Source organism: Echinops telfairi, unplaced genomic scaffold (genome assembly GCF_000313985.2).
Source record: "Echinops telfairi isolate 266 unplaced genomic scaffold, ASM31398v2 ScPeMD7_7475;HRSCAF=8513, whole genome shotgun sequence".
NCBI lineage: Eukaryota > Metazoa > Chordata > Mammalia > Afrosoricida > Tenrecidae > Echinops > Echinops telfairi.
In genome coordinates, this window is record NW_022111379.1 from 29284345 (window position 1) to 29300434 (window position 16090).

General features: G+C 40.9%; 1 protein-coding gene across 1 annotated transcript in view; it reads right to left on the minus strand.

The window, feature by feature from the left end:
- The window catches only part of HERC2 (HECT and RLD domain containing E3 ubiquitin protein ligase 2), a 283798-nt gene that overhangs the window by 221396 nt on the left and 46312 nt on the right, over positions 1-16090 (minus strand). Inside the window, exons 6-14 of the mRNA XM_004700032.2 lie at positions 14168-14268; positions 13523-13679; positions 12411-12521; positions 11685-11856; positions 9305-9478; positions 8172-8360; positions 7833-7984; positions 7020-7177; positions 6818-6931 (exon numbers count right to left, since the gene is read on the minus strand). Coding sequence (XP_004700089.1) covers positions 6818-6931; positions 7020-7177; positions 7833-7984; positions 8172-8360; positions 9305-9478; positions 11685-11856; positions 12411-12521; positions 13523-13679; positions 14168-14268 — 1328 coding nt within the window. The remainder of the gene's footprint in view (positions 1-6817; positions 6932-7019; positions 7178-7832; positions 7985-8171; positions 8361-9304; positions 9479-11684; positions 11857-12410; positions 12522-13522; positions 13680-14167; positions 14269-16090) is intronic.

Below are 16090 nucleotides of genomic sequence, written 5' to 3' on the forward strand. Positions count from 1 at the left end.
TTGTCTTCAGCAATTGTATCGGGAAGGTGAGCACACAATGATATGGTTTTTTGTTCTTTGAGCCTGATAACTGATCCACTTTAGGTCATTTTTAAAAATATAATCTCTCTAAGCATGCTACTCCCCTCCAAACCCTCCCCCCCGCAGTTACAGGCAAGAAACATGACTTTTGCCTGGTCTCAGCCAGTAATTGACAAAAAGTAAAATAGACAAAAATAGACAAAAAGTAAAAACTGACTTATACAAAGCCTTGACACAGAGGCTCAGATGGGGCTTCCAAATCAATGAGAGTCAGCAGGAAGGCAAGTCCTTTGGACAGGAAAGCTCTGTGATGAAACCCTTCTAACAGTTAAATATTATTATAGTGGAGGGAGAAAGCAAAGCAGAGAGCCACACTGGTCGAGTTAAGCAGAGAGAAGAGCTGAAAGGAGCTGTCTTGACCAAGAGAAAAATGAACTGTAGAAGAGCAGCACTGACAAGGGTGTTTCTCTCCACAGAGATGTCACAGGGCATATCCTGATTGAAGAGTTGCCTGGCTGGTGACAGTGAACACCTGTTCTTGGCAGGGTACGTATATCCCATTGAGATGTAGAGACTACATTCAGGGACCTCTGCTTGACCTTGCCTGAAGCATTTTTTCCTACTTCTATCATTCTCTGTGATATAAAAGTTGCCAGTGCGGCCGTGATTCTTTGGTGAATTCTGTGGGTCATGCCAGTGGCTCAATGAACCTAAAGGCACCAGTGGGGCTGGACAAGGAATTGTGTCAACTCTAGTGTTTGCAGCTGGTACCTGTTAACCTAGTCATACATAGCTAAGAATGAGACAACTGATAAGGACAGCTGGACAGGGAAGGAAAGCTAAGATTTCAAAAAGCTAATGTGGTGTAGAGTATGTTACCCACCACAAAATATGGTGTTAGCAGTGGATAATGTTAGTCTATTTATGTAATTGGCACTTTGCAAGGAAAGACTTCCCAATTTGCAAACGCATGTTCCAGACATTTAAATTATTACTTTAACAATGAAATTCCATTGCAAAAAGAAGTATGTGTGTATGTTTGTTTAATCTGAAAACTAAATTGAATACTTTCTAAAAATGCAATAACTAAGTTGCTTCACGAAGAAAAAAAAGAGATAAATTAACTATAAGCAAAAACTGTGAAATTGCTTCAAAAGTGACTAAGTCCCCATTGCATTTTAAATAACCTGCACCATGGATCAGCAAACTTTTCCTAAAAGACAAAACCAAAACCAAATCCACTGCCACAGAGTTGCTTCCACTCTCTTTACAGGAATAGAAGTCCGCATCTTTCACCCCCTGAGCTGCTGGAGATTCCGAGCTGCTGGTTAGCAGCTCATTTCAGAAGTATGTAACCACCACGCCAAAAATGAGATGGCAAAAATTTTGGCTTTATGAGGCACACAGTCTCTGTTCCAACTGCAATTGTGCAAATGCAGCCAGAGGCAACACATAAACAAGGTGACACGGCTGCATTGCAGCACAACACCATTTGCAAAAATATATTGTTAAAGTAAATGGCAAACTCTAGAAGAAGCACACTTAAAGAAAGCAGCGCTCCCAATGTTCAACTCTGTAGACCTAAACAGAAAGATCAGAGAAAGTGTACTACTAGCTTTAACTCAGTTAAGACACCAGCTATTCACTGCATAGCCTGGTTAGCATGTTCCCAACTTTCACCAATATATTCCAGGAGCCCCTGGGTCAGACACACAGGTGGAGGTCTCCATAAGTACAATTCTAACATCACTTGTCCATCAGTTTGTCATAGTGTGATAGCTTGTGTGAGGCTGTGATGCTGTAAGCTACACCACTAGTACTTCCAATGTCAGCAGGGTCACTCAAAGTGAACAGGTTTCAGAAGATCTTTCAGACTAAGAAAAGAAAATGAATAAGGAATTGGTTGCCTGCTTTGGAGGAAGTAGTGGCTGGTGAAAACCTTATGTGTAAAGCATCAAAACATTGTTAGAAACGGAAGACCTAATGAATGGAGGTGGAACATTACCAGAGATAATACCAGGATATGGGCCCCTCGGGTCTAAAGACACTCAAAATGTGATTAAGGAGGAGCTGTGTTCTCTGGGTGCAGTCAACCTTGAGGCTGTGAGCAGGGAAAGCCTGTGACAATGGAGCCTTCAGGCTCTGCATCTGCTGATGCGGCACTCCGCTAGTTACGGAGAAATACCTGCAAAAATCTGCTAATGATCAGAACTCAGAATGCGTGCAGCATGAATCTAGGAAAACTGGAAGTAGTGAAAAATGAAATGGAACAAAAAGATCAATATCATAGTCATAGGTAAGCTGAAATGGACTGGTACTGGTGATTTCCAATCAGAAAACCCTATCTTCTACTATGCCAGGAATGACAAAAGCAAGGGGAACGGCACTGTCGAAAAAGGGCACTGCAAAACTAATCTTCAAGTATAGTGCAATCTGTGGTAGGATTATATCTACCCACCTTGTAGGATCCAATTTAAATGCATGCACCAACCATAAAAGCTAGTGATGAAGAAATCTATCAAAGACTTCAGTTGGAAACTGTTCAAACATGCAATCAAGGTGTACTGAGAATTACTGAAGATTGGAATGCCAAATTTGGAAACAAAGAGTAACAGTTGTTAGAAAATATGGTTTTGGTGAATAAAAAAATGAAGCTGGAGATCAAATGACAGAAGTTTTCAAGACCAATGACTTGTTCAAAGCAAGCAAATCACATTTTTCAACAACACAAAAAGCAACTACAATATGTGTATCTCCAGATTGAATGCACAGAAATTAAAATAATTACATCTGTGAGAAGAGAAGATGGAGAAGTTTCTTATTAGCAGCTAAAACCAGGACAGGTGCTGGCTGTGGAATAGACCATCAAGTGCTCATATGTAAGTTGAGGTGGAAGCTGAAGACAATGAAAACAAGTCCAACAGAGTGAAAATATGTCCTTAAATCTCTCTCACCTGAATGCGGAAAGATCTCAAGAACAGACTGGACACATAAAACACCTAATGAGAGAAGATATGATCAGCTGTTGGAGCACAAGAACATCATTCAAGAAAGCAAAAGGTCACTACAGAGATAGGAGAGAAACGAGTAAAGCGGATGGCAGAAGAGACTGTGAAACTTGCTCTTAATCGTACGGTAGCTAAAGCAAATAGAAGAAATGAAATCAAAGAGCTGAACAGAAAATTCCAAAGGGCAGGTAGAGTAGGCAAAGTAAAATATTATAATGAAATGTGAAAAAAAAGATATATATATATATACACATACAGAAAGACCTGGCATTAGAAACCAAACAGGAAGAACAAACTCAGTATAATTTAAACTGAAGGAACTGAAGAAAAAATTCAAGCCTCAGGTTGCAACACTGAAAGATTCTATGGGCAAATTATTGCATGGTTCAGGAAGCATCAAAAAAAGTTGGAAAGAATACGGACTGATTGCGCCAAAAAGAACTAGTTGAGATTCTACCATTTCAGGAGGTAGCATAAGAGCCAGAACCAATGGTGCTGAAGGAAGAAGTTACCCCACCCCTCAAAAAAGGGAACAAAGAGAAATGAAAATGCTACACTGAAAGTATTAGCAAAAAGCAAGGCTCCAGGAATTGACAGGAAAACAATTGAAATGTTTCAATAAGCTTATGAAGCACTGGAAGGACTTACTCTTCTATGACAGGTAATTTGGAAGACAGCTATTTGGCAATTGGCTTGAACAGATGCATATTTGTACAAATTCCAAAGAATAGTGACCCAAGAGAATGCTCAAACTATAGAACTACATCATTGATATTCCAGGCAAGTAGAATTTTGCTGAAGATCATCCAACAATTACAGCAATACACTGACAGGGAACTGCCAGAGGTTAAGGCCGTATTCAGAAGACGTGGAACAAGGGATATCATTGCTGATGTCAGATAGATCTTGGCTGAAAGCAAAGAATACCAGAAAGATGTTTACCTGTGTTTTATTGACTACTCCAATGCATTTGACTGTAGGGATCATAATAAACAATGAATAGTTTGAGAAAATTGGGAATTCCAGAAAATTTCATTGTGCTCCTGAGCAACTTGTACGGAACAAGAGACAGTTGTATATACCAGAATGAGGGAATACTGCATGGTTTAAAAACAGGTATGTGGCAGTATTGTATCCTCACCATACGAGAGGGTACCCAAAAAAAACTCAAAAAAATGGAATCCATGCCTCCCCCAAAGCTATGTATTTAATTTTTTTTTACAAAACAACCTTATCACCTTCAAAACTATCCATTACATATAATACATTTGTCAAAACTGCAATACCATTCTTGAAAACATTTTCAAATGCATCTGTTTGGATGGGGCTGAAAGTACCTCCCTCATTTTAGTGGCTTCCTACCCACTCCCACCCTCCGCCCCCAACTTCTACATCGTCAAATCCCTATCCTTTCAGGTCCCTCTTCATTAAAGTAAACAAAAAAATATTGCATGGAGCGAGGTCAGGTGAGCAAGGTGCATGGGGCAAGAAAAGCATGCTGCTTTTTTGCCAAAAACTGGCACACTGAGATGGCTGCATAAGCAGGTGCATTGTCGCAGTGGAAAAACAAGTCCCCTCTCTGCCACAAACCAAGCCCTTTTTGTCACACTGTTACACAATCTTTTAAGAACCTCTAAATAGAAAGCTTGATTAAAAGTCTGACCTGGTGGGACAAACTCCAATTGGACTATCCCCCTCACATCAAAAAAACAAATGAGCATCAGTTTTGGGGGGCACCCCCTTGTACTAATTAAATCTGTGTGAGAAGAATGTCATCAATATGCAGATGACACAACCTTGCCTGCCAAAAAGTGAGGAGGACTTAAAGCACTTGCTTATGAAGATCAAGGATTGGAGCCTTCAGTATGGATTAAAACTCAATGTAAAAAAGACCAAAATCCTCAAAACTGGACCAATAGTGAATATGATGGGCGGAGAAAAGGTTGAAGTTGTCAAAAATCTGGCCGTACTGGGATCCATAACAATGCTCAGGGAAGCAGCAATCAAGAGATCAAAAGCTGCTTTGCATTCGGTAAATCTGCTGCTACTTCTTTAGAGCTTGAAATGTAAGGATGTTACTTTGAGGACTAAGGTGCAGGTGACCCAAGCCATGGTATTTTCCATTGCCTCATATGCATGTGAAAATTGGACACTGAAAAAGGAAGGCAGAAAAACTGCACTTGAATTGTGGTGCTGGAGAAGCATGTTGAAAGTATCATGGACTGCTAAAAAGACACAGACACCTGTCTTGGAAGAAATGAGCCAGAATGCTCCTTAGAAACAAAGATGATGGCAAGACTTCATCTTACTTAATTTGGACATATTATTAAGAGAAACTAGTCTCTGGCAAAAGACATCATGTTCGCACAGTAGAGAGGCAGTAATAAAAGGAAGGCCCTCAAGGAGACGGACTGACAGCGACTGGAGCAATGGTCTGGCACACAGCAGTAACTGTGCGAATGGCACAGGACGATGTAGTTTCTTCCTGTTGTACATAGAGGCACCATGGGTCAGAACCCACTAGCAACCACCACAACATGGTACTATTAGTCTGAAACAACAATACTTTAGACAGGTGCACTTCCCCTTAACACATACGTCAAAGAAACAATCATGTGAGACTGCATGGTCTCCATTCTTTGTTTGTTTCTATCTTTGAATTCCTTTAAAGTTTTTTTTAAAATCATTTTATTGAGGGCTCTTACGATTCTTTTCACAACATCTATTGTGTCAAGTACATTAATACATATGTTGTCATCACCATTTTCAAAACATTTTCTTTTTACTTGACTGTGAAGAGAAGAACCTCTTTATGTTGATCCCACAATGCCTACACACAGACACCAGACCCCACATTGCTAATAAAGGTTCCCACAATGTTGGTGACTGACCCCTAAGGATGCCAACATCAACACAACCACAATGGTGTTAAACTGACACCCGTAATGCTGAAAATTGGTCCCTACAGTGCTGAGGACAGACTTTCCCAATGGGGATGGATATGTCCCGCGATGATGGTGAATAGAAGAAAACCCACCACACCACCATACATCCCTAAAACGCCAACAAACTCCCTCCATCACAATACCAAAGAGCACCGCCCACAATTATGATTGACCCACCCTGACCACACTTACATATCCCAAATGCAAGAGGACACACTCACACACAAAATGATGATCAATATTCGACCCTTGATTCTGAGTACAGAGTCCCCTACCAATATGCCCAGAGAGAGAACCCCATGATGCTGAGGGCAGACTCGCACAGTGTCAAAGGTCAAAACTCTATAATATTCAAAAATATAATTTTTTTCTTCAATGGGATTCTAATCACAAATCTGATAAACATATCCTCAGGAAACTCAGTACAATCTCAATAATGAACCAAACACAAAAACAAAACTTAAAACAAGCAAACGACACAGCATACTATATAATATCCAGAACTTTGCAGGATATACTACAGGATATCAAGGCATCTGAACATAGGAAATGTAAAAATAACCAAAGAATGTCAAGCATTCTATTTTAAGTTTTATTTTTGGTGGGAAAATGTTAAAATAGGCAGGGTGGTAACCACTAACTAGCTCTCTGGCTGGAGGCACACTTAAAGCACAGTACTTCTTCAAGAAGCCATTTCACAAAAGACACTAGTGCTCACCCCCACTTAAAGGTTAATGACCTCTTCAGCGGGATGACATCTTGAGAGATCACTGTCCTACAACATTTCATTTGACATCATCAAGACATCAAGAGCCGGCCCAGGGAAGCTTGTGTCCTACGTACCATTCTCAGTCACAGCCAGGGTCTGAGCATCCCCACTTCCACATGCCACATCAATAACTTTCAGTCCTTTCAGCCCAGCTACAAGCACTGGAATGACTTCGTCCTCGCTGGAGCCTTCAGACAGAGAGGACTGTTATTACTACAAGACCCTCATAAGAAATAATTTCCCAGCACACACCCCATCCTCACAGAGCAAACATACCGTGGCCTAGTCGGCCATAGTTTCCCCGGCCCCACGTGTAGAGCTCTCCCTCAGCAGTGATAGCTGCGCTGTACGTGCTTCCACAAGCAATGTGTACCACGTGCTTCCCAGCCTGCTTCCCAGAAAAAGCCGAGATCACCTTTGGCTCCTCCAGCGGCCTGTGGAGAGAAAAAAAGGGCCCCTGTGAATGGCCTTCTAAGGCATTTCTATGGTTGATGACAAAGAAATTTTACTATCAGAAATAAAGTATCAGTGCCTACATTTTTACTTTAAACTGTCTTATGAACAAGATAATATAGCATTCAAAAACCACACATATTCAAGAAAAAAACTTGGTTAAACAGGTATCTAATGCAGGATTTCAAAATAACTGTTAACACGTACACCAAAGTTCATAACAACTCTGTCACAATAGTCCTTTGGGAAACTCGGGAATAATAGTGGTACAGCTACATAATGGAACACTACTCGGTTAAAAAAAGAGGGAACTACAGACACACACAACATGGCTGACTCTCAAAAGCACTGTACTAACTGAGCCACCAGAAACAAAATGTATTATACTGTATGATTTTAGATTCCATTTATTTTAGATTCTGGAAAAGGCAAAATTATAGTGACAACATATCAGTGATTGTCGGGGGTATGAATGGAGAGAAGAGATTGACTGAAAAAGAATTAAATGAAACTTTAGATGCGATGGAAATGCTCAATGGCTTAATGGTGGTAGTCACAGAACATTTTTATCTTGCCACTCTATTTTAGGTACAAAACAAACAATCATGCCAGTTAAAGTAATTACACCATACATACACAGTGTCTCCATGACCTAGTCGTCCCCCATCCCCACAGCCCCAGGAGTACACCTCTCCAGTGGCTGCCAAGGCCAGGTAATGGTGACCATCAGAATGTGCAGCAATTTTTACAATGTTTCTAGAGGCAAGACCCTGGACCAGCTGTGGGGCCTAGAAGAGTTAAAAAAAAAAGGAAAACAATTAGTACAGAAGTTATAAAAGCAGCATAGATCTCTTCCATTGTTAAGGCTCATTTTAATAAACCTGACCCCGTACGGCCTTGTACGGCCTTGCCAATTTTGAGGGAAGGAATGTCTGTCCCCCGTAGAGATCGGTAAGCTCAGGTGAAAACACCTACCAGTGTGTCACTGTTGTAGGCCTGCGTGTACACACGGCCACTCCGAGACAAGATGAGGAAGCGCTTCTCTGCACAGGCAATCTGTGTGACCCCCAGACTGGCCAGGCCATCACACTGAATAGGACCGATCACATTGGCATAGTATTTCCATCCTATTAATCCCCAACCAATGACCTCTTGCAATGATCCCTGTAAGATAATAAGTACTTTCTTTACAGCAGCATGAAAAATATTTTCTGAGCCAAAAATTAATTCATTCTAATAATAACAATAAAATATTATATGGTGGTAACAAAGCAAGACAAGAATGGAGCTGTGATTCAATCCAACAAAATAACTCATAACATTCTGAATTAAAACGAAGGGCCCAATTCGCATGTAGACAAAGAGACTGGCTAGGTTCTTTTTCCACAGCACTTCATTTTAATAGAGCCAATATAAAGTAGTCCATGTGGATATTCAACATGTGAAACACACACACACTGAACCAGGTTTACCATGAAAGGCAAAACTGCAGAAGCCTAAGTAAGCTCCCATGATGTGAGGAGCTGGAGAGAGAAGTGTTCCCCCTATGGATGTTACTAATGGGGGCAGCTGTACCGGATAACTTGACAATTTTCATCAAATTCATTCAATACATTGCCCACCCACTTTGCTATGAACTTCACTATCTGCGTGCACACACGCACATGCACATGTACGCACACAGAGGGGAGCATGTGTATATACTAGATTAGTCATTGTATTGTAACACAACTTCAGTGGCAAAACACTGGTAACAACCTTTGTGTCCAGCAATAGATTAATTAAAAACAAAACTTATGAGAAAGCCACATAAAGACTACTAAACTACTGGGGATGGGGGGAATAGAGACGCTCCCTCTACTGATACAGTAAGATCTCCAATGTACACTGAAAAAAAAAATCCACACACTGGAAAGCAGGGTAGCTCCAATGTGCCCAAGTTGCAGAGCAGTTACTCAGTCTGACAACCATGCGTAATTTTTAAAAAGTATGTATAGGTCAGCTCCAACCCATTGTAGCACAGAAAGCAAGAATCATCCAAGTTCAGAATGAGATTCTTGTGAACTTCTAATTACAAACCATATAGAAAAGACTACCACAGTAAATACCTTGTGAGATGTTGGAGAACTACACAAAGGAGGCATACAGGGCGTTGCCAGGCGGTCCAGGTGGGCTGTGACGACGACTGCCGTCTGTCTTAAGTCAATGGCCAGCTCGTTATCTTGTGGTAGGGTAAGGTACCTCAGGAAACTCTCATTGGGGCTCAGAGGGCCGGATAAGAGCTGGGTAATAAAGGCAAACATCTTAGGAAATGAGAAAAGCATTAAAGGAAAACTACTAGCCTGTAACCACTCTTTAAATGGGGTGGGGAGGGGGGAGACACTTTCAAAAAGTTCATAAACCAGTGGAATAAAAGATTAGTAATTAAATGTTCCTTTTAGCTATTAAATGACAAATGCTGGCTATAAATTTATACAGTCCATTTATACACCTTAGATGAATGCTAGGAACAGACTCCACAGCCCAAACCATCCTGCGTCCTCCCAGGATCATTGTAAATAAGTCTTGAAATGAAACAAACAGCACCCCAACTTGACCCTGAAAACTAAAGGCAAAACCCATTTTAACTTAGAGACGCCTACTCTTGAGAAAATCTAATGTGATTTGCAAATTAATTCACAGTTCAATTTTCCAAAATGATAAATTAGGCTGAAAAATTATGATAGAAAGGCTACATCTTTCCAGAAAAAAGACCTAAATAACTGAATACCAGAATGTACAAGACTTTGTCTCATGTACTTTGTACATATAATAAGGAGGGATTAGTCCCTGGAAAAGGGACATCACGCTTGGTAAAATAGAATGTCAGGAAAAACAGAGGAAGCCCTTCGACAAGATGAAACGACAGTGTCTGCAACATGGGCTCAAGCCTAACAACTGTGCAGACCGTGTGGGACCAGTAGTCACAGAACAGTGAAACATCTGCTTGCAAAATGAAGCAGTCTTAGGGATTGAAGCCACATGTGAGATTGTGCTAAAGTGGCTTTTGGGTCTGCTAGGGCAGCTGCAGACTGGGCAGCCTCTCCTGCAACAGGGCCAGACAATGAATGAGTAGTGTAGCCTTTCTTAGCAGCCACTTTAAACATTCTTTTCTAATCCATATTCAAAGTGTGTGCTTCAGACTTGATTCTGTGCTAATAGGTACTGCTGGTGCTCACCTATGCGAGGTCTTCCCCACCCACAACATGATTGGGAAATGGGGCTGAAGACCAAACTGGTTCCCTATGCGTACTCTCAAAATGAAACAGTGACAGTAACATTTCACGTTAGATCACTCTTGCGCCTTACCACAATTACTGAACCTCAGTGTGCTAATAGCCCTTCTCCCAACTCAATGCATGACCACCCTGTGCTACCTTTTTGCTACAACTATGAATGATGAGGTACTTGAACCACATCTTTTTTTTTTATTCATTTTATTAGGGGCTCATACAACTTATCACAATCCATACACACATCAATTGTGTAAAGCGCATTTGTACATTAATTGCCCTCATCATTCTCAAAATATTTCCTCTCCAATTAAGCAATTAAGCCCCCCCACCCCACCCCACCCTGGGCATTAGGTCCTCATTTTTCCCCTCCCTCCCCGCTCCCCCCTCCCTTATGAGCCCTTGATAGTTTATAAATTGGTATTTTGTCATATCTTGCCCTGTCCGGCGTCTCCCTTCATCCACTTTTCTGTTGTCCGTCCCCCAGGGAGGAGGTCACATATAGTTCCTTGTAATCGGTTCCCTCTTTCCTACCCACTCTCCCCCTACCCTCCCAGTATCGCCACTCACACGACTGGTCCTCCCACTACCATGACTTGAATTCGACCTTGCAAGTCTGGCTGGACCAGAGGCTGTACACTGGTACAGATAGGAACTGGAAACACAGGGAGTCCAGGGCGGATGATCCTCATCTTTTTTCACTTGAAATACACACCAATCTTTATTCCTCTACTAACAATTCCTTCATGGAACTGAGCACGCCATTTACATCTTCCACAGTATCCAAACCTCACCATCACCATATCCAATGTGCACTACACCGAGAATCACCCAAGCTATAAAAGCCATGCATGTGAGAGCTATGCTGCTCAACTGCAGAAGCAAGAAATACACAGTCAACATTCAGCAGACAGGACTCTATAGATCTACTAGTGGTTATATATGTCAAAACATAAATTCCTCCTACAAAACACATACCACCCAAGAACAAAAATGCAGAGCCCCGTGGCTCTGACCACCCCTTATCTGCTCATGGAATGTTCTATAACACTGGTAGAACTATACCAGCCTGCCATACCTGTCTTACTTGACCATGTACAGACACACCAAGAGACAATCACTGCCACAACATGGACCCTGCTCTATTTTACAGAATTCTCCTTACTTTTTAAATTGAAGCATGCCACTTGGATCTAGAACACCCTAGAATGCTTACATGAACATCAGCCTCTGGATGCAAGACGTCCTTACTGCCGAGGATGCCCTGGAACCGCTGCAGCAAGGGCAGCAAGGGGGCACTGGTGCCCTGTGCAGACCTCTCATTGTCAGCTTCCTGGGCCCCGCTCTCCCACAACTGAAGCAACAACATGATGGCTGATAACATTTGGCTAAAAGAGAAAACATATGCTCTAGTAAAAACAGATTAACATTTTGTCAAAGTCCATCAAAAATAAAAGCAAACAGCTGCACAAGATCAAGGAGATACACAAGATTTAAAGGAAACTAAAATAATGCCATGGAAACAATACTGATAATAAAAATCACTGACACAGAACCAAGATACCAAGTCCAAGAATTCAGCTTGTTGTTTATCAAAAATATATTACCAAAAACACAAAATGTACCAAAGTGTCTAATAGGAAGTTCAAAAAGATCTTTCTATAAGAAATTTCTAATACCTTAAACAAACAGAATAAAATTATTTTAGAAAACTGTAAGGACAAAAGAACAAGTTCTAAAATACCTTACCTCTAGGCATAAAAAAAGGAAGTGAAGAAAATATAATTGTACCTGGTATTAAAAGAAAGAGTGGGCCTTTTAAATAGAGACCACCATGCATCTGCTATAGTCACTGATAATTAAATGCAAGTTCGTCCAATATCATAGCTCTATGGACACAGCGGCACCTCTGTAAAGCACTGGGGTACTGTGGGATTCTTACCTCAGAGTGCCCCTCTGCACAGCCAGCTCCAAGAGGATGGCGAGAGCCAAGTGTTGGTCCTGTAGGGGGATGCTCCCTGGTCCTTTGGTGCCAGGCGCTCCATGGACATCCCTGAAACAGGAGTAGATGCAGGACCAAGCAGCATCAGAGAAAGACATCATGCTTAAAATAGAACTTAAATATTAAGTTATATATATTCTCTTTTGCACAGAAAATATAATCACTTTTAATATTTAGAAACAAGTTTCTGAAACTTGCTACTCAAAATTACTCAGACTTAAAAATACACATTTGTAAACAAATGTGTTAAATGATACTAGTTCACAAAGATGTAATTTACTTAAGATATGCTCCAAGTTACAAAAGCATAAAATAATTCATATCTTAGTCAAGACATAATTAGAAAAATATTTAAATATTTTTTCTAGTTTCTATAAAGTATAAGGTTTTTAGAGTACCAACAGGACCCTCTAGCATTGAAGAAAAACCAATTTCTCAAAGTACCTGAAAATCTATAGATAAAATTATCTGTGCTTATTTTTGTCTCTGATCAAAGAATAAAATTAACATTTTTCATTACTGACCTCATATAAAAGAGGAATAATCTCCTAATATCGCCATTCTAGCTGAATTTTTCAAATTCATTTATAAACCTATTTATCGGCCTTACACCTCTGCTTTAATTAGCCTTCCCAGAAAAGGTCCTCAGAGAAGCTAGCACAAAGACCACCAGTTGTGGAAGAAGCCACAATGACCTCCAGTCATTTAAAAATAAAGAAAAAACGAGCACCATTCAAGGTAGGAGTATACATTTTGCTTTAAATATATATCAGAACGGTGACATTTTCATTTCTATCAGCGGGCACACAGTAAGTACGCAAACATGTTTTAAATGATTCATTGACGAAATCAGAAAGTTTCTGAAAAAAATTATAGAAAGTATCTTTGTTTTTCCATCCCATTCAATATGATGGCTTTCTGGGTCAAATCAGAATGTTATATTAAATTGCTTTAAAAAGCTAACCACCAAGACATGGAATCTTCGAAATGAGGATGTGCTTCAAACACAAATCAGAAAACCCTCCACATTTCCTGGCTTGACAAGAACCTACCCTGTCACGACGGAGCGGAGGAATCTAGTCGCTCTTTCCACGACCTCGAGCCACACAGAGGACACTGTGCTCTCATCAAAGAGAGAGGCCTCCGGGAGCGCTCTCAGGGCGTCCAGGGACTCCTGCAACAGCTCACTGCAGAGGTCCGCGTCCTCTCCTGGGCAAATACAACGCAGAGACCAAGCACCGCTCAGCAGCATGAACAAGCAGACCCAGCCACCCCACACTACTAAGAGTGCTGCCCACACCTCAACAGGAGACACACCACTGTCACATTTTTCACTTCCTCGTTTTTTCCTCTCCATGTCTCACTCCAAGGGCTGAAACTTAATAAAAGTGCTCCAAACTCAACTCTTTATTGCATGGCTCTTACATGTGTAGTACTAACTCGTATTCTTCTAGGAAGTGAGTCAGCACCGAAGGCCCCACCACTGTGCTGATTTACTTAGGGATGGGTGTTTGTGCATACACTATTAAAGGGGCACAGACTAAAAGGTCAAAATGACCCTGAAGTTTCTCTTAGTTCAGAATTATTTGGGGGGGTGGGGGGTAAGCAGAGTGAGGGGTGGGGGCTACAAAACTGAGAAGAGCTCACAGTTTCCTGATGCATTAAAGAAACAGGACCACGCTGGGAACTCAAGTTACCTGACCTCCAGGCTCTGCGTAAGAAGGCAAAGGCAAAAGAAAGGGCCGCTCGGGATCCAACTCTTGCAAGTCCTTCAACCCCTTTGCCTGTGGGTCGGGAGCTGTGGACAATACAAGCAGGAGGATTGGGAGAACTGGTCAATCAAAGGAATATGCAAGTATGAAAAGAGATATATAATATGGAAGAATTTATGCCGAATGTTGTTGGTAGTTTGAAATGTTTTTCCAAGTTCATATTAAACGTCTTACATGAATGAAGTTTTTTCTCTTGTAAAGGTAATATTTATAGGGAATTTTAAATGAGAAAATAGGCATCAAATAACCTCTGGGAGTTGACATTCTAGTCAGGTAGGGCGGATGATGAAGGCAATACAAAGATAAAAACATAGAGGAGAAGGAGGTACTGCCTGTGGAAAGGGTCAGGTAAACCTTGTTAAGACAGAATTGGAAGTCACTGAGGATACTGCAGCCAGTCATTCAGTTCCTAGATCAGCAGTCCCCAACCTGTGGACAGTGACCCCTTTGGGGGTCGAACGACCCTTTCACAGGGGTTGCCCGATTCACAACAGTAGCAAAATGACAGTGATGAAGTAGCAACGAAAATAATTTTGTGTTTGGTGGGTCACAACATGAGGAACTGTATGAAAGGGCCAGCGGCATGAGGAGGGTTGAGAACCACTGTCCTCGATGTACACATCCTCGAGCTACAGGAAAGGTGGGGTAAGGCCCTCCTGCTTATGCTATTCTTTCCCTCCCTCACACCGCACAAGGTCATCCCTCTGCTGAATTAGGTATAATTAGGTGTTTGATCATCCTCATGTGTCTTTTCAAGTTTAAGCACATGTATGTTACTTCATAGGACTTGGTTTCACTTTGCATATTATCAAAAGTTAAAGAAATGAAACCATAAAAATCATCCTGACAAAATGAAAAATGAGAATGTTTAAAATATATAAATTTAATCCTGCTAGACAAGCAACTTATTTTAACTATATTCTACAAATGTACTATAATTTACATTTCTATTATCTGAGGGAAAAGAGCTATATAAATAGGTAATAATATGAGATGACCTCCCCAATATATAATGTCAAGTGAAACTAAAAATGAAGGCCACGGAGTTCCTACAAAGGCAGCTAGTACACACATATCTGTAAATACATCACAGTGCATGTGATTGTTCTAGAAGAGACACTAAAAATGGACGCAAGGGGCTGCCTCTTGAGAGTTAAGAGACAAACTTCAAAGAGTTAAATTTTCTCTTTTTATTTTAATCTTAAATTGTGATTTGGGTTAAAATTTACAGAGCTAATTGGTTTGTAACTCATCAATTCATACACAGTCTTTTGTGACACTGCATGTAATCCCCACAATGTAACAATATGGTTCCCACTTGCTCCCTGTTTACCATTTCATTTAGCCTTTCCTTTCGTGTCCCTTCCTGCCATCTGAGCTACAGATCCCAAGACAAATGCAGCCCTTTTGACCATGTATGGTTGATTGTGGGGGTGGAAAAAAAAAAAAAGATGCAGGGCATCAAACTTAAACCAGGGAAGTCCATTTGCAGAGTTCATTCATTCTGTCTGCATTGGGTATCCTGAGAGACACTTGAAGCTTTGGCTCCCAGAATTAATCAGACCTTCTTTGTTTCAGGAAAGAGCCCTTCCATTAAGCCTGTGTGATATAAGATCTACTAAATTGAAGGAGTGCTCTCCAAAGTACAGATGATGAAGCAAGAAAAAGCCCTGTCCAAACCACAGGTTGCCAAACTTATTTTTAAAAGTACTCAGTGCTCCCTACTGATTAAAAAATTTTATACTATATACCCTCCCCCCAGAAGAATTAACTTTAGAGAACAGCACTGAAGCTGCAGCTAGGGGACAGGGGCATGTCTGATCAGAGCACATGGGAGCAAATGAATGG